This window comes from Alligator mississippiensis, chromosome 4 (genome assembly GCF_030867095.1).
Source record: "Alligator mississippiensis isolate rAllMis1 chromosome 4, rAllMis1, whole genome shotgun sequence".
In the NCBI taxonomy this organism is placed as follows: domain Eukaryota; kingdom Metazoa; phylum Chordata; order Crocodylia; family Alligatoridae; genus Alligator; species Alligator mississippiensis.
The window spans coordinates 78,139,238-78,158,571 of NC_081827.1; the positions used below are offsets into that span (position 1 = coordinate 78,139,238).

The following is a 19,334-nucleotide window of genomic DNA, read 5'->3' on the forward strand; positions in this document are numbered from 1 at the left end:
CTCCCTTTGAGCATGTCTACCTCTCCCCACATCTTGGTGTCACCGGCAAACTTGGACAACGTGTTTTCCACCCCCTCGTCCAAGTCGCTGATTCATATATTGTTGGGTATGTACAACCACAAGGCAAAGTTAAGGGCCAAATGTACCCAGCATAGCAAATTTGATGCAATTTTTGATGCCAGAACTAATTTTCCATTTATTTTGTAAGGTCAATTTAAATGTTATTTTTCTTTAAAAATAAATCAGTAAAAACCAATAGGGAATTCTACAGTACAGATCAGGCTAAGAAATTTTACTTTAAAAAAGGCTTAGATGAACTTTGGTTTAACTGGATGGAAAATAATGATAACATATACAGAATTTACATTAGAAACATTTTGTTTGCAAATTGAAGATATTTTAGGTTGAAGATGCATGTTCAGGACACACTTTTTATAATAAATGGTCCAACTTTTCAATCCACTGAGTAATCTCAGGACCTCTTGAAATAATTGAATGTTGAAGGGAATTCAGTATTTTTGCAGAACTAAATCCAAAGTAAAAACAGCATCTAATGAAGCGATCTTGGGCTCATGCAGGCATATTTAGTTAGTCTATAAGGTGCATCTCTGCCTGGCTTCTGCCTAAATTCAGAGAGTCTTTTACAGTTCCAGCAATCCATTTCCCCCTATATGTAATACTTAGAGGTCTCAAACTAAACTTTTGAGCGTATTAAATAAATGGCCTAATCCTACTCTTCTTGGTGTGTTCTAGTTAACTTCAGTAGAAAAAAAAATTAGAGTTGTAGGGTGAGATTTTGCAAGTGCTCCAGACCCACTGTTGAGGATGGATTTTTTCAAAGATACACAGTTCACAAGCTGAGGATTTTTCAAAATCTAGCCCCTGCTGTGAAGGCCAGGCTCTCTTGAAAATCTGGTCTGCAATATATAGTCAATTGGTAAAATCTAAAATTTGCCATGTTTTATGTCAGGAAAATCAACCAATCCAAAAAAAAAAAAAGACATTTAAGTCATTTAGGGACAGATTATAAAGCTCTCATTCCATACTGTATATTGCCTCTTACCACACATCATCCTACTGAAGTCAGTAAAACTGCTTGTGCAGTAAAGTTCTTTTTTGTACTTGCAGGATTAGGACAATCTGACCCTTAAGAATTATCTACCTTGTGTTTGGGACTGGGGATAGACTGGGGATTCTGCTAATGTATTGATCACTTTGCTGCATGACAGATTCCCTGACTGAGCTAGCTAAACTAGTCTCAGAACTGGTGTTGAGGACACTTGGACTTATTATCTTGGGTGACTTGAACATTCATACTGAGGCTGGCTCCTTAGGGCTGGAACAAAATTTCATCTGAATTGTGGTTACCATGGGGCTATCCCAGAGAATAACTGGACTGATGCGCAGGGCAAATCACTCATTGGACTCGATGTTTTATACCTGCCTGGAAACAGGAGATCCAGTGTTGCTAAGATGCCTCTGTATTCTAAAGGCATAAATCCCTGCCCCAAACGTCCCCAGTTGTGTGGTCATAGGCGACTGGTAGAGGGTGCATGGGGATGCACGTGCCCTCCTGACAGGGCAGATGCCCTTCCTGATGGCCAACGCTGATGCTGTCAGCAGGGCTGGTGCCCCCCTGATAGGGCTGCCGCTGCTGTTGGCAGCTTCTGCAAGTGCCCCCCCAGATTCAGGTGCCACCAGTCACTCGTGTGGTGGACTAATTAAGATCCCCCTGGTATAGGGGGAAATCTGTGAAGTGGAGAGGAGCTTAAGTGAAAGGTTGTATGTGGTTAGAGTGCAGATGGTTCCTGACCTGTGCCAAAGCTGATTGACAATGGCATAGATCTTTTTAAAGGACTATGCTATGGCAGTGGCACCCCAAGGAGGTTGTTCTTTTTTTTTTTCTCCTTTGCAATTGCTTTGGCAAAAGTGCCATCCAGCAAACTATTTTGGGTGGTGAAGGCCTGGTTAATCAGGGTTGTCCATATTGGAAGCACCAGTTCAGCTGATAAGTCTAATTTTGGGCCTGAGGGAAGCTCAGTCTTGTTTGGTTTATATGGACCAGTTTCAAGTGTTGTCATCCACCAAGGCAGAGAATGTGCTTATAGGGATGAGGGCAACCAGTTGCAGACTGGATCTATATCCATCGTAGCTTGTAAAAGCCAGCCAGAAGTCTAGGTCTGCTGCTGGCAGGGGTAGACAGTTCCTTCCTTCAGGAGGGTGTGGTACTGGACATCAAGTACACAATTGTCTAGCTCCTCTTCAGAAAAACATGTCTTGATGTTGACTCCACAGGAGCTACTTCCCTGTCTCCAGCCTTTCTGTTTTGGGAAAAATCACTGAATGTGAGTGGTTGCCCAATAACTTCAGGTGCATCTGCATGCTGTTGGGTTTCTGGACCCCTGTGGGTCTGACTTTCATTCTGTATAGTGGATGAAGACTGCATTTGTGGCCTTGGTTGGTGATCTTTCCCTAAGAATAAACAGGGGAAATGTCACTGTTGCTCCTATTAGATCTTTCAGCAGTGTTTGATACAGTTGACCATTAGGTGTCATGCAAAATGCATTCCCTGCCCTTATATACCTGCAGGTACCTTCCTAAACGTTGTGCCCATGCCGGGCTCTGGGGCAAGCACCAGGCAAAGCCACCAAATGGATACAGCCTCCTGGTTCAAAGGGTCCAGGAACACATTTTGCATGACCCCTTACGGACTTCCAGGCACTGACTGGGCACCAGGTCAACCCATTCATTCCTATGGGAGGCTTTTTGGACACCAGGTCAACCCATGCAGTTGACTGGCAGGCCTCTTGGGCACCAGGTCAACCCACACCCAGCAATGGGGCTTTTCCAGACACCACATCAACCCTTGGATTTAAATGGCAAGCTGCCCAGGCACCAGGTCAACCTGGGCCTGGCAATGGGGGCTTTTCCAGACACCACATCAACCCTTGGATTTAAATGGCAAGCTGCCCAGGCACCAGGTCAACCTGGGCCTGGCAATGGGGGCTTTTTGGACATTACATCAATCCGTGCATTTAAATGGTAGGCCCATCGGGCACGAAGTCAACCCATGCATTTGAATGGCAGGCCTCCCAGGCAATAGGTCAACCCAGGCCTGGCAATGGGGCTTTTCTGGACACCATGTCAACCTGTGCATTTGAATGGCGAGCTTCCTGGGCACCAGGTCAACCCAGGCATCTGAAGGGCAGGCCTCCCTGGCATCAGGTCAACCCAGGCATTTGAACAGGAGGCCACTCGGTCACCAGGTCAACCCAGGCCTGGGAACGGGGCCTTTCTGGACACCACGTCAACCTGTGCATTTGAATGGCAGGCTTCCTGGGCACCAGGTCAACCCAGGCATCTGAAGGGCAGGCCTCCCTGGCATCAGGTCAACCCAGGCATTTGAACTGGAGGCCACTCGGTCACCAAGTCAACCCAGGCCTGGGAACGGGGCCTTTCTGGACACCACATCAACCTGGGCATTTGGATGGCAGGCTTCTCTGGCACCAGGTCAACCCAGGTCTGGCAATGGGGCTTTTCCGGACACCACGTCAACCCATGCATTTCAATGGCAGGCCTCCCTGGCACTAAGTCAACCCAGGCATCTGAAGGGCAGGCCTCCCTGGCACCAGGTCAACCTAGGCATTTGAACAGGAGGCCTCTTGGTCACCAGGTCAACCCGGGCCCAGGGATGGGGCCTTCCTGGACACCACATCAACCTGGGCATTTGAATGGCAAGCTTTCCTGGCACCAGGTCAACCCAGGCATCTGAATGGCAGGCCTCTCTGGCACCAGGTCAACCCAGGCCTGGAGGTGGAGCCTTTCTGGACACCATGTCAACCCAGGCATTTTGAATGGCAGGCCCCTTGGGCACCAGGTCAACCCAGGCCTGGCAGTGGGGCTTTTCCAGACACCACGTCAACCCTTGGATTTAAATGGCAAGCTGCCCAGGCACCAGGTCAACCTGGGCCTGGCAATGGGGGCTTTTTGGACATTACATCAATCCGTGCATTTAAATGGTAGGCCCATCGGGCATGAAGTCAACCCATGCATTTGAATGGCAGGCCTCCCAGGCAATAGGTCAACCCAGGCCTGGCAGTGGGGCTTTTCCGGACACCATGTCAACCCAGGCATTTGAGTGGCCAGCCTTTCTGGCATCAAGTCAACCCAGGCCTGGCAATGAGGCTTTTCCAGATACTATGTCAACCCATGTATTTGAATGGCAGGCCTCTCTGGCACCAGGTCAACCCGGGCCCAGAAATGGGGCTTTTCTAGACACTACCTCAACCCATGTATTTCAATGGCAGGCCTCCTGGCACCAGGTCAACCCTGGCCTGGCAACGGGACCTTTTTGGGCTCCACGTCAACCCATGCATTTGAATAGCAGGCCTCCTGGGTACCAGGTCAACCCATGCGTTTGAATGGGAGGCCTCTCGGGCACCACGTCAAGCCATGATTTTGAATGGCAGGCCTCTCAGGCACCAGGTCCACCCGCACCCAGCGATGGGGCTTTTCTGGACACCACGTCAACCTGTTGTTGATCTTTCCCTAGGGATAAACAGGGGACATTTCACTGTTGCTCCGATTAGATCTTTCAGCAGTGTTTGATACAGTTAACCTTTAGGTGTTGATAACACATGTGTTTGATCATGTAGGCTTTCATAGGAATTTTCTTAACTGGTTCTGCACTCTCCTAGGGTGGTGATGGTTGGATGTTCATGGTTGAATGTTCATCCTCCCTTCAGGACCTTTCCCATGGGACTCCCTGGGATTACATCTTGTCACTTCTTGTGTTCAACTGGTCAAGACTGGGTGGGGATCTGGAGTGAGATGCCATCAGTATGCTGACAATGCCCAGTTCTGTCTCTCCTGAATCTGAATCTGGGCAAGACAGAGGTGATGGTGGTGGAAGACTTCATGGCTTGTGGGGTAGGGAGATAGACATCTGTTATTGATGGGGTTCAGTTTCCTGTTGTCACTCAGGTCCTCAACATCGGGGTGGTCCTGGATTCCTTTTTCTTTGGATGTGGTGGTAGCTGGAAGCACCTTCCATCTGTCTGCAAACTTTTATTTTAGATTCAGATCTTACCACCATCATCTATGTTTTTGTAACACTGAGGCTAGACTACTGCAATGTGCTCTATGTGCACCTACCTTGAGGACTCTCTGGAATTTGCAGCTAGTTTAGAATGCAGCAGCCTGCCTTTTGACAGGAACAAGCAGGCAGATTGACAAAAGCACATTACTCGAGTGCTCCAGAGTCTGCAGTGGCTCTCAGTAGCTTCCTGGGTGCAATTCATGGTGCTGGTCTTGACCTGTAGGGTAGGTACAAACATTCAAAAAGACCAAGGTGGAATTGATCTAAGTTACATGATTTTCTGTAAGTGGCATGGTTTAGATTGGTAGCAAACAGCACACACAGCCCTTTGTGGGGGGCAATCTTAGACTGGGTTCTGCCATATTTAAACCAGTCTACATGTGCCAAACTTCTGTTCTGTTATAGATATAGACCAGTTTCCAATCACTTATACCAAGAAAAGGATAACATTTGTACTTGGCCATAAAGCCCTAAATGGCCGGACTTTATGTACCAAAGGAGCTGCCTCTTTCCTGATGCTCCATCCATAGTCCTTAAGGTCTATTAAGGTCAGCGGAGAGCAACCTCCTGCAGGTACCATCTGTGTGTCAAGTTTGCTTAGCTAAAACATGTGGAAGGTCATTTTTGGCTGTTGTTCCTCAGCTCTAGAGCTCCCTCTCCCCTGAGGCCTGCCAGAACCCCAGCCTATTTGTTTTCAGAGGCAGTGAAATACCTTTTTATTTCAGCAGGATTTTAGCAGGTAGGGTTAAGTTCAGGATATTCTTTGGGGGTATTGTTTTATTATTTTATCTGTTTTTATTGGAAGCTGCTCTTAGCCCTGTTGGAGAGACTAGCATAAAAATCAAATAAATATGTACATATTTATTTTTCTTTAAATTGCTTTTTGTCTGTGTTGTTGTACATGTTTTTTCTAATGCCCTTTACTTAATTAACTCGTGTTTATGCTCCTAATATTGTTCATGACTGCTGCTACTCTTTTTAATCCAAAATCCAGCTAAAAGCAGCTGTTCCAGCAGACTTTTTTTCACTTTAAATTAGATAGGAACTAAGATATATCACATTACTTTCTTCTGTCTTTAGTCATTGCTTTTCATGGCAACCTCTAGAGAAAGCCACCTCTTCTCTTTGTTTTGTTGGTAGATGTGCTTGTGTGTGTCCTTTGCTGCCCTTGTGACATCTTCTTCCTTATGAATAGAATGTTTTTGGTGCAAAACTCACCTTGTATCTGTGTCTGTCAGTCTTTCCTTCCTCTCTTGTCTCTTCTGGATATTTGGTGTGTAGTCAGGTGCTTTTTGCAACATGAATTTGTTTCCTTTTCATTTCTTAAATAAAAGTTTATCCTGAATTAGCTGACTGGTGGTGGAAGGTGTGATTAGTATCTCAGTCAGGTGATCAGGGAGTTTGTGGGACTGAGTGCTTGCCTTTAAAGTTTAGTCTCCTTTTAAGTGATGGTGGATGAGTCTGGAAATACTCCATCCTGTTGGTCTGCCTCATGGTTATTGTTTCAGAAACTAAACTGAAAACTATAGAGAGCTTTCGATTTTAGCTACTCCTAAATCTAACTGGATTATAGTGAATTAAATATAATTTAAAATAATGTCATTCTAGTGGCTAGTGAAAATTACTAACATTTTATTTAGAAGTTTAATAAAGTGAAACATGTCATGAATATAGATAGGGATACTTCTGATACAAGGATAATTCATTAACATGCAGTTTGTTAGCTTAATTGCTTTTAGAATGAATATTGGTTACTTCATCATAGTTGAGTCATATTTATAAAATTTAAGCAAGCTGCATGTTTACTCTAGGAAGCATGGAATGGTTTGTTCAAATTAGTACCATCTGTGAAAAGAAAAAGTTGGGCGAATTTTAGTCATTCTTGAAGAATGGAAATCTGATTCTCCATGCTAAAGTAATTGTAATCCTCTTTGTATCTGTAACCCAATAGTTTAGTTGTCTTGAAATTATCTAGTTGAACATAAGAGTTCAACAGAAGATAATGCACCACTGAGTGTCGCTGCTGATCACTTTGTAATTGCCTAGAAAATGCTTGATTTTATTTTCTCATTTGTTCAAATAAAAAAAGTATATTTTCACTCAGTGTAACAAAAAATGACTTTTTCATTTGATTTATCCAATCAGATCAAATGTATTTGATGAGATAAATTAAATTAGACTTTTTAACTAGCTGACATTTAAAGGTCCAATTCCATTTTTAAAACTATCAAGGCATTGCTGTAGAAAATTGATTTTCAGTGTCTTCTGCTGTCTCTCACTTTCTTTTGCACGCTAGAAATAGGACGAGACATAATTTCCTGTGCAGGCTCCTATATAGGCCTGAATTTAAAAACCCCTAGTCACAGTGATGCTATGCATTGTCTTATCTAAAATTTGTTTTATTGGGTCTTTAAATGGAATTCAGAAAAATGAGTTATGCATCTTTGTGCTCCATCCTTTAAATAGAGATGCTTAAGCACCTTTGTTGGAGTTCACAGTAGGTGTTCATGGGGATACATATATCAGCCAGTAGGCAATAGTAAGGTTGTGGTTTTAGGATACATGAACCTAATAGGTGCATTCCACTCCAGTTTATATCAGGAGTTTGAGTTAAATAAAGTCAAACTTTATTGAGGACCACCTGCAAGGTACACTTTCCAATGGAGGGCTAACACTATGACTGAACAGAAGTCCTCAGAATGTTCTCAAGGAGCAAACTGGACTGCCCACACAGACGCGCACACAGATTTTTCACTGCAGGAAGGACAGGATTTCATGTATTGCTTTTTAAGTTCTTTTTCATTTAATACATTGGTTTAATAAAGAATTAAACCATAAAGATTGCCTTGTGTGCTGCATGCATTACATCCCTGACACACTGAAAGTTAAATCAAAATGGCTTTTCACATTGCCTAAAGTTCACATATGTTACCAAGACAGTGGGAGATGATTTGGGATTTCAAAATGAAAGGAGTCTGTAACAGCAGAAGTTCCTTCTCCATCTGAGTATGGTCCCAAGTGCAGCAACAGCAACATTTCCTGTCTGCAGAGCTACCACTTCAGGCCACACACAGAAATAGTTTTCTTTAAGCCAAAACCTTATTGCCATGTGTGGGGTAGAGGGGTGTGTGTGTGTGGGGACAGATAGACAGATATTAATATTTATTCCCAAGTTCGCCTTTTAATTAAAACTGCTTGTCATTCAAGTTAAGGTATCTTATGTTAAATTAAAATTGTTTTAATTTATAGTTCCCAGTGCTCCCAGAGATATTGCTTTTTCCAATGTGCAATCAACAAGTGTGACCTTGAGATGGATAACACCAGATAGCATCCTTGGCTACTTCCAAAACTACAAGATTACTATCCAGCTACAGTCAATGCATTGTGAAGATTGGGAAATCAATGGATGTGTGGAGTATGAGAAGGTTCAGTACTCACATGGAAATGTTGTTGGAGACCATATTGAGGAGACAGTACATGAACTAAAAAAATTCAGATGGTATCGGTTTAAAGTGGCAGCAAGTACAAACGCTGGTTATGGCAGTTCTTCGCCCTGGATTTCTACACAAATGCTGCCTGGCTGTAAGTAAGGATAACTGTCATACCTCGTATTGCTATCCTAATATTGTTTCTACCTATATACATAAACATAGTAGCAATGTAAAGCTAAAAATAGGGGTGTAACTGTACACATTTAATATATTCTCCGTGTCATTTTTTAGTTAAAATGCTTGGGCCCTAAAAACCTTCTCGAATTCCAGACTCTCAACTGTTTAAAAAATGATAATTTCATTTCTTAGCCACAACCCGCAACTAAAATTGACATGTCAGATTTCTGACTACTCAGGATTGTCTAATGTTTCCTTAGATATTCCCAGGTAAAAGTTGCTGGTTCAGTGAAAACAACAGACATATTTTTAAAACTCACTTATTTAAAATGTATCTTTTCACCAATCTACTGACATTCTCTGGGTTAGAGAGTAAATAATACCTACAGGGTGAATCTACAAGTGCGCTTTACTGTGGAATTAACTAATTAGCTCTGCAGTAAAGTGTCACCATCTACATGTGCGCCAGTATTAGAGCACAGTAAATTAATTAATTCCACCATAAGATAGTACTGTTGGGGACAGTGCTATCTTATGGTAGAGTAATTAAGTGTGATGGCATGCAGGTGTGGACAGTTACTGGGGCTGGCTGGGGCATGAGGGTCCTTAAGTGCAGGAGCTGCTTGCCGCTGAGCCACATGGCTCTGCACTTTCAGCACTCTCATGCCACAGCCAGCCCTTCCAGTGCCCCGTGATGCCACCTGGAGCCCAGGGCTGCCCAGCTTTGCCCAGGCTCAAAAGTGTTGCTGTCCTGGATACATATGTAGACGCTGCACCCAGGAACAGTTTCCATCAGCTTAAGTGGCTTCGGAGTTTATTGCGTCACATTAATTGCTGACATAGATGCACCCACAGAGAACTACCTAGATTTCTTGAAAATATCATGTAAATAACAGCTTCAAAGTGCAGTTGTTTAGGATAGAACTGGTACCTACAGTAATATAGTAAAACAAAGTTACTTATAAAATGCTTAGATGTTCTTGGTCAAGTGAAATATTAACTATTTTGGAGACTTTACATGTCAATCACCAGGTTAGATCGAGTTGCAGTCAAAAGTGAAATCTGATGGTTTTTCTTTGTTCTGTGTGAATTTAGTTTGCTTTCAGTTGAGTGAATGGTTTTCAGTACCTTTTCTAAGGGGCATGTTTATATTGGGGGGGGGGGGGGGGGGAACCACCTAAACCCTATATCACTTAACATTGTCACTTAGCTTAGCTTTATAGACAGGGAAGTAAGGTACAGAGATACTTGCCCTGTATCCATAAAAGGACTTGAGACAACAATACAGCACCTAATTTAAGATAATACACAGGAACAGTGATTGGAGCAGGGGCAGGAAACCAGTCTCCCCTGCAAGAAGTGTCCTAACTCCAAGATTACAGAGTCCTGCTCGTGCTTGCTCACATTGTCCCCGGCCCAAAGAAACTTTAAGGATTCCACCAGCAGTGGAACACCTTCAGCAGAGGAGGTAGGAACGCCACAACCAGAATACCCTACAGCCTTGTGATAATGGCACTCAGCAAGGAAGTGTGAGGTGGAGTTTCAATCCTCTCAGGCAAATGATGCAATTGTATGCGGGTCTCACAACTTTAGTGAATGTTCTAACCAATCTGCAGTTGTACACATGTACTTTGAAGGGAAATTGGAGGTTGCTGCTCTGGTTTGAATTGCACCTGATCAGAATGCCAGATGGATGAATGTCCTATAAGCAAATCAGAGGAGCCACCTAACTTGTAAATCTCAGCTGAAGTTAGGTGTGAATTCCAGTCATGCCTGGAAGCAGAATTTTTATGCTGAAAATTTAGGTTCCAACTGAAGGGGAGACAGTAGATGGGAAGATAAGTATTTTTAATACAAGCCCTAGAGTTACACAGCAAGTCTGTAGGGGAAGTAGAGAATTGAATGGAAACTAGCATCCCAGACTAGCACCCACCAATGAACCATCTTTACTGGTCTTTGCATTTGTGCCACTGTGGGGGAAGGGCTGCAAGGTCTCTCCACCCCACAGCTGGTGCTGACGATCACCAGCAGGTGGGGGTGGGATTGGGAGGGCTGGAGAGAGGGGCCACTCGGGCAGCCCCCTGGGAGGTGTGCAGGAGTGTTTCCAGCAACCAGTGCAGGAAGGCTTCAGGCCTCCCCCACTGAACAGTGGACATCAGTTCAGTTTGGTCACACTCTAACTAATAGTACTTTAAGTAAGGTGCAATAGAGCACTTCTTCCAGGGGCTTTTTGAATATCTTTACTTAGCCCACAGGTCTGTAGAAGAGACAGGTTTTGAACTAGCTAAACCAGCTTCCATGCCTCTCACCACCTAGTGGCTTTATTTATTTATTTATGTTGTGTTTACAAAGAAATTAGAACCTTTGTGGCCAGCATTACTGCAATCCTAGGTACATAACAATGCTATACCAGCAACAGAAGAGAGACGTCTGAGATGTACATAAGGTAGTTTTGGCACTTCTGGCAGCTCTGCACATTTTGTCCATAGAATAGGTATGGATCCCTCTCTTCTTTCCCTCTTGAGCTGGACCAAGCACTCTCTGGATTAGTCTGCCGGGATAGAATCAGTTAACATGGCCGGTAGGGGCTTAAAGGTTTTTCACTGCTATGTAAAATAGCTGGGACATTCAGCCCATAGAAATCAGTGGGAGCTGCAATTGCACATTAGAGGGCAGATTTTAGCCTAATGTTTCTGGTCCTAAAGAAATTCCTTTTTAAGTGTTGCCCTGGCCAAAACCAAAGTTCCTTTAGTTGTTCTGTAAAATAGAACTCAAAGGGTTTTTCTTTATAAATAATTGGTTTACCAATAACTTTTATTCTTTTTGGTCTCAAAGAAAACACAGTAACCAGTATTCTCAGATACAAAAAGTATTTACACTATTTAAAACTAGATTTAGTGGTACTTAATTTATAAGGATGTGATTTCAGTGAAGAATTTCACATAATGTAACCTCAGTATCTCAACTAATTTGTTTTTATATTCAATAAAATATGTGAACAACTGTCCTTGAGCAGCAATATCTAGTGCAGTGACAACCTAGGGCCCACGGGCTGGACCTGGCCTGCAAAAGTCCAATCTGGCATGGTAGATCAGTGGCACAAAACTGTACATTGCTGCTCATCCCTTCTGTAGTGCTCCCCTCCACTCTATCTGCACTTGGCCTTGTTACTCCATTACATCTGCACTTACCCTTGCTGCAGAGAGGTTTGGTTTCAGCAGCAAGGATGAGCACTGGCTGCTGGCCACTCTCTTTGTGGGGAGAATGGGCAGACACTTGTGCCCGGGGCCAGGTCACAGAAAGCAGTCTGCACCCACAAAAGTTGTGAATCCCTGATCAAGTGGAAAAAAGTTAAATTCACCGAATATTCAGATTATTAAACTGAGGAGTTCGCTCATTACAGTACATATCACTACAAAGTTGATTTTAAAACAGCAGGAATTTCTGCCTAGCTTCTTGAGCCTGTTTACACATTTACAGCAATGATAGCAGTGATGTTGTGTTTCGGAGTACAGAGCAGTATATTACTCCATATTAATCCAGTTTTCACATCCAGATAAATTACTCAGCTCTCTATCCTGTAGATTATCCTCATAGGAATTGTCTTATTGCCTCATAAAATAGTTTGATAGCACTGTTGTTGCATAGCTGATGGATTACTCAAACAACCTGCTCCATTTTGCAAGATGAAATATTTTCAGCATGATCTAACTTTATACAGTTACTGGCATAGTAGATCATAGTGCTATGACACGGTCATGGGGAGGGCAAAGCAACATTTTCCATATTCAGGGAAACTTTTTGTTTTGTTTTTTGTATCTGCCCTTGGCTTGATATTTATGTTTGCATTCATTAGAAAGAAGAGATTCTGTTTTATGGCTTAGGTCATGTTGTTCAAACAAAATCGCTTTCAATTCAATGAAAATGAATGGTACAGAGGCCAGAAAGTTCGTAATACATAAATACAGAACTTGCTAGTTTTTGGCAAGCTAAAGGGTCTCCTAGTGCTTTGAGTATATTGAGATGTGCACGGGAAACCTGCAGGTATGGAGGCATCCCTAAAAGCCCCAGGTTTTGGGGGATGGGGAGACGGGGGGACTACCGCCACTGCTGGCCCGCTGAGCAATCCTTGCAAAGCCAGCGGATTACGGCGCTTCAGGGAGCCCACCCCTGCCCCAGCCCTGGTAAAATCTGTGGGCAAGGAAGGAGCCCCCCAGGGGGCACTTGCCTGCCTGTACACAAATGCCAGGAGCTTGGGGAATAAGCAGGAGGAGCTCATCCTCCTGCTCAGTGCAAACAATTACGATATCATAGGGATAACGGAGACCTGGTGGGACTCCACCCATGACTGGACCACGGGTATAGATGGCTATACCCTGTACAGGAGGGATCGTGTAGAGAAAAGGGGCGGGGGTGTAGCTCTTTATGTTAAGAAAAGCTACACGTCCCTGCAAGCCGATATTGGCGACCAGGGTGGACGGCTGGAGACCCTCTGGGTTAAAATCCGTGGGGAACACGGCACAGGGGACATAATGGTGGGAGTCTACTACAGACCTCCCACTCAAAGTCCTGAGCTTGACCAGGAGTTTGCCCAGGAACTGGCTGAGGCAGCTTGCTCCAGGACCATGGTTGTCATGGGTGACTTCAATTACCCGGACATCTCGTGGGAGGATCGCTCAGCAAAATCTGAGCGGTCGCAGAGCTTCCTCTCGTGCGTGGATGACCTCTACCTGACTCAAGAAGTCTATGGGCCAACGAGAGGTAAAGCGCTGCTCGACCTGGTACTGGCTACTGGGGATGACCTAGTCAGCGACCTAGTGATCGATGGGAAGCTGGGTGACAGCGACCACAAGCTGATCACCTTCACCATCCGCCGAAAAGCTGGCAAGTCAGTCAGCAACACACAAGTCCTTGACTTCAGGAAAGCCGACTTTGACAAGCTCAGGAGGCTTGTCAGTGAGGCCCTAAGGGACCGTGACCACAGGGAGAGGGGAGTTCAAGAAGAGTGGTTGCTCCTCAAGGGAGCGATCCTCCATGCACAAACTAAGTCTATTCCATCTCGGAGGAAAGGCAGCAAGAGGGCACAGCAGCCCCCCTGGCTCTCCAGGGACCTAGCAGACCTCCTGAGGCTAAAAAGATAGGCCTACAAAGGATGGAGGATGGGAGTCACCTCCAAGGAGGATTATTCTGCACTGGTCCGGTCCTGTAGGGAGCAGACCAGGACAGCCAAGGCTGCAACTGAACTCCAGCTAGCTTTGAGCATCAAGGACAATAAAAAGTCCTTTTTCAGATATGTGGGTAGCCGGAGGAAAAGCAGGGGCAACATTGGACCCCTGCTGAACCAGATGGGGCAACTGACAACTGACGCCCAGGAAAAAGCCAACCTATTAAATAGGTACTTTGCGTCGGTCTTTCATCAGCCCCATGGGACGCCCATGCCCGCTACGGGACAGGGAAGTCCGGGTGAGGGTGATCCCCTGCCCTCCATTAATGCTGGCTTTCTGAAGGAACATCTTGAGAAGCTGGATACCTTCAAGTCAGCCGGCCCTGACAATCTTCACCCCAGGGTACTCAAGGAGCTGGCGAGCATCATAGCCCAGCCTCTAGTACGGATCTTTGAAAACTCTTGGCGCTCTGGTGTAGTGCCCAAAGACTGGAAGAAGGCCAGTGTGGTGCCTATCTTCAAGAAAGGGAGGAAAGTGGATCCGGCTAACTATAGGCCCATTAGCCTGACTTCTATCCCGGGGAAGATCTTAGAAAAGTTTATTAAAGAGGCCATCCTTAATGGACTGGCCGACATCAACATCTTAAGGGATAGCCAGCACGGGTTTGTTGCGGGTAGGTCTTGCTTGACCAATCTCATTTCCTTCTACGACCAGGTGACCTATCGCCTGGACAAGGGAGAAGAGATTGATGTCATATATCTTGACTTCAAAAAAGCCTTCGATCTGGTGTCCCATGATTGCCTCTTGGAGAAACTGGCCAATTGTCACCGTGGGTCCTCCACGATCCACTGGCTGGAAAATTGGCTCCGGGGTCGGACCCAGAGGGTAGTAATTGATGGAAGTCACTCATCATGGTGTCCTGTGACCAGTGGGGTCCCCCAAGGTTCTGTCCTGGGACCCATACTGTTCAACATCTTCATTAATGATGTGGACACTGGAGTCAGAAGCGGACTAGCCAAGTTTGCCGATGACACCAAACTTTGGGGTAAAGCATCCACACCAGAAGACAGGCGGGTGATCCAGGCTGACCTGGACAGGCTCAGCAAGTGGGCAGACGAGAATCTGATGGTGTTCAATGCCGATAAATGCAAGGTTCTCCACCTTGGGGGGAAAAAAACCCGCAACTTCCTTATAGGCTCAGCAATGCTATGTTGGCTAGCACTATGGAAGAAAGAGACTTGGGGGTCATCATTGACCACAAGATGAACATGAGCCTGCAATGCGATGCTGCGGCTAGTAAAGCGACCAAAACGCTGGCTTGCATCCATAGATGCTTCTCAAGCAAATTCCGGGACGTCATTCTCCCCTTGTACTCGGCCTTAGTGAGGCCACAGCTGGAGTACTGTGTCCAGTTTTGGGCTCCACAATTCAAAAAGGATGTGGAGAAGCTTGAGAGAGTCCAGAGAAGAGCCACGCGCATGATCAGAGGTCAGGGAAGCAGACCCTACGATGACAGGCTGAGATCCCTGGGGCTCTTTAGCCTGAAAAAGCACAGGCTCAGGGGTGAACTGATGGCCACCTACAAGTTTATCAGGGGTGACCACCAGTATCTGGGGGAATGTTTGTTCACCAGAGCGCCCCAAGGGATGACGAGGTCGAATGGTCACAAACTACTTCAAGATCGTTTCAGGCTGGACATAAGGAAGAATTTCTTTACTGTCCGATGTCCCAAGGTCTGGAACAGCCTGCCGCCGGAGGTGGTTCAAGCGCCTTCATTGAACACCTTCAAGATGAAACTGGATGCTTATCTTGCTGGGATCCTATGACCCCAGCTGACTTCCTGCCCTTTGGGCCGGGGGCTGGACTCGATGATCTTCTGAGGTCCCTTCCAGCCCTAATGTCTATGAAATCTAGGTTTATGTGCAGAGGGCCAGAACCTATGTGACATTCCCCAAACTTCACTTCTGATGTGTCAGGGTGATTTGCTCTTTTCTACTTATACATGGCCCCAGGCACTAAAAATGTGTGCAGTAGAAATTTGTAACGTACAGCTGGTACCTTATCAGCATTTCACTACACAGAGATATTCCCATGCCTTTACAGGTGGATGATGCCATGCACAGGGATTCTTCTCTGCTTCTGCCCATTTCCCTTTGCAGCACCACCCTTCCTGACTCTTGCAGATAGCCTATGCCGTGGAGTTCTTACAGAAATACCTCTGTGGGGTCAAAGGGAGGGGAATGATACTATATTCCTTGTTATATCCCGCTTCTGACAGTTTTGCCTTGAAGGGACAGGGATTTCTTTATCCCTTTCATTCTCTCAGTGGGAAACATTGGAAGGGAAGATATGCTCATATATATGCAATGAATATGTAAAAATATTGGTAAAAAAATTTTAGATTACTTAAAAATGAAATAATGGGACAGAATGCCTTTTTCCCTTTGCATAGGAACTTGGGCCTTAACCAAACTGGCAAGCATGAATTTCCATTAGAAGGTTAGGGTATTCAGTCTTGTTTTTGAGGATTATGCTAAAATGATGGGCTATCCAGACTCACCTTCCAGCTAGCACACTTAACTGCTGCCATAGCATCAGGACACAGATGGATGGGAAAGATGACCCTGACCTCCATAAGACCCACATTCCTGTGCAAGGATAGAAGCATGATAATCAGGAAATGATGGTTGTTAGTTACAGAAAATGCATTATTGTGAAAACCAGGAGAAAAGTGCTTATGAGAGGAAGTGATTGGATTATGGGGGAATGAGAGAATAAGACTAGGTCATTTCTACTGAGTAAATTGCTATGATTTATAAGAGAAAGGGTATAGTGATATCTCGCTCCATTACTGACTAGACTCATTTAACAAACAATCCTAAATCAGGATATGACAGTTTCCACTGAGACAAAGTCTTTTTAAAAGATGTTTATTATGATACCAAGAGTTTTCAGCTAGCATACTTCCAGTTTTAAGTCTCCTTTCCAATTATATAGATAATTTTCAAAAAACATTCCTACATTTTTAATACTGTCTAATCATTTTCTTATTATGATGAGGGGGGGAGGTAGATAATAATGCTTAGCTATATTTGATGTACATGACTTCATTACAGTGTAACAGAGGACAACTTTCCACACAGAAACCTAAAAGTTTTCACAAATAGCATGTATGGAATGCTGCATCTCTACAGCTAGAAAATTATTATAAGTTTATACAGTAAGGTTAGGTTGCACTAAAATCAGTTTTAGCTCCCAAAGTCTTTATCTTGCATATAAATGTAAATTGCTTGCTTGACTAAATGAAAAGATAAAATATATTCTATTTCTTGTTTGTTTTGCAAATGGAGTAATAGAAAAATCACTGGCTGGTAGCTTGGAGTTCTAGGGCAAAATTCTATTTTACTTTCTGTGCCCAAATATCAGTTTCCTAGCTGTGTGACTGCTGTTTTTGACTCTTGTGCACATTTTGTGATCCTATTCCATTGCAATATTGTATTGCAATATGGACGAGTAAGCATCCACAGGACTACTGAGTAGGTACAGTAGGATGTACTGGCTAGACAGGTATGTGACTCTGCCTACACATGCCAAAACTGTGGCCCAATCTGAAATCAGCAGGAGGAAGTGGCAGCTCCTCTATGTCTTAGCTCGATAGCCAAATTGTTATGGCACTTAATTGGATTCTATGTCCCTCTTCCAGAGGGGTTTGAACCGATATTGCTTTCTCACTTCTGAGCACAGTGCTGTGTAACCATCAGGCCACAAGTTATAGTTTATGCAGTGCCCCCCTCCATTTTCCATGTGGAAATTATTTGTGCCAGATAAGTATACTTCTTTGAACAGCATAACTAATTTGTGGTATAGGTCTGGAACCTTTTTTGTTATTTTCAAATAGCAAAGGAATAGCATCTGGTGACTGAAAATAATGTATTGTGTGTTGTGAACCAATTCAGCACTGATTTGTATATGCATCACTTTTTTCACAGCTCCAGATGGTCCTCCAGAAAATGTAACTGTAGTAGCTGTATCTCCTCACAGTATTAATATCAGCTGGAATGAACCTGACATCATTACTGGACCAACAAGCTACCTCATAAACATTACCTCAGTAAGACAGTTCAAATATTTATTCTTTGGCCAATAATGATAGAGATTTCTGATAGTATCTAGAATTATTCTTATAAAGATGTTTTTTATAGAAACTGCAGGATAAACATAAACAGGATAGGAATGAAAGCCAGATGCACCAAAATACACACTTCCATTTAGACTGTAGACTCTGAGCATAAGAAATTAACACAGTTTGAGAAAATTATGATTTTCATATTTGAAAGTGAACTAAGTCTTTGATATTGAAGTGTGTGTGTTTGCAGGAAAACTTGTAGCTCCTTATTCAAATCAGTTATGTTAAACAAAAATATATAACTTTAAGATCTATACAAAAATGTGTAGTACTATAGAGTTTATGAAACTGTGCATAAAAGTCAGCAGTTATATTACCTCCTTGAATGATCTTTCTGTGAAAGATTAAATTACTAGCTTAAGAGCCCAATGGATGTGCTGTTGGTAGTAGTGATCCTCTTTCTGTAGCCAGGTCATCCTGTTCTGTGACACTTTTTGAACCAGAAGGCCACTGGCCAGGGTAGTAATCGGACAGAGCCATGGAAAAATAGGGCTAGAAGGGACCTCTAGGGGCCATCAAGTCCACTACCCTGCCCTAAGCAGGGCCATCCCTATCCAGATCATCCCCTACAAAAATCTGTGTTACCTGTTACTAAAACTACACAATCAACCCTGTCACACAACCACTAGGCACAGCACCCTAAGCTGCCACAGGCAAAGCAGGAGGACAGCTACTGCCAGTGTCCTGCTGCTGCAAGGATGGTTAAAACATACTAGATAGATCCAAGGAAGCACAGAGAAAAGCAAATATCCCCACAGTCCATCCCAGTCTGACCATGGGGTAATATTCCTTCCTAACCCCAAATGTGGTGATAAGTTTGACCCTGAGCGAAGGGGCAAGACCCTCTAACCAGGAACCCTCTGGTTTTTAATTCTGGCAGGAGCATTGGCACACTCCAGTCAAAATCCCCAGCCCTGGCTGCAGCCACATGTTTCTAAGGAAGCAGGGAAAAATCCTGACATGGAGTAATAGGAAGGGGAAAAAACCCCTAACACTGACCTCAGGTGGCAACTAGCAAATTCTAGAAGCATGGGAAAAACCCAACACATAGCATAGGCATAGCTACTCTTAGTTCATCCCCGACAAATGATTATCCAACTTCTTGGACACCTCCGGTGATGGAGATTCCACAACTTCCCTAGGCCGTCTGTTCAACTGCTTCACTGTTCTAACAGTGAAGAAGATTTTCCTGATATTCAAACCTACTTTGCTGCAACTTCAAGCCATTGGTCTGCATCCTGCTCTAGTCATGTGGGACTTTGTCAAAAGCATTTCTG

The 19,334-nt window shown here is 44.2% G+C and overlaps 1 protein-coding gene across 6 annotated transcripts in view; it reads left to right on the forward strand.

Annotated features, from left to right (window-relative positions):
* Positions 1–19,334, forward strand: part of PTPRQ (protein tyrosine phosphatase receptor type Q) — a 232,032-nt gene that overhangs the window by 142,000 nt on the left and 70,698 nt on the right. For all 6 annotated transcript variants that reach the window (XR_009461626.1, XM_019494047.2, XM_059726123.1 and 3 more), the window contains exons 44-45: positions 8,348–8,680; positions 17,861–17,982. Coding sequence is in view for 5 of the 6 variants with exons in the window: in XM_019494047.2 (XP_019349592.1) it covers positions 8,348–8,680; positions 17,861–17,982 (455 nt within the window). In the remaining variant the exon portion in view is untranslated. The remainder of the gene's footprint in view (positions 1–8,347; positions 8,681–17,860; positions 17,983–19,334) is intronic.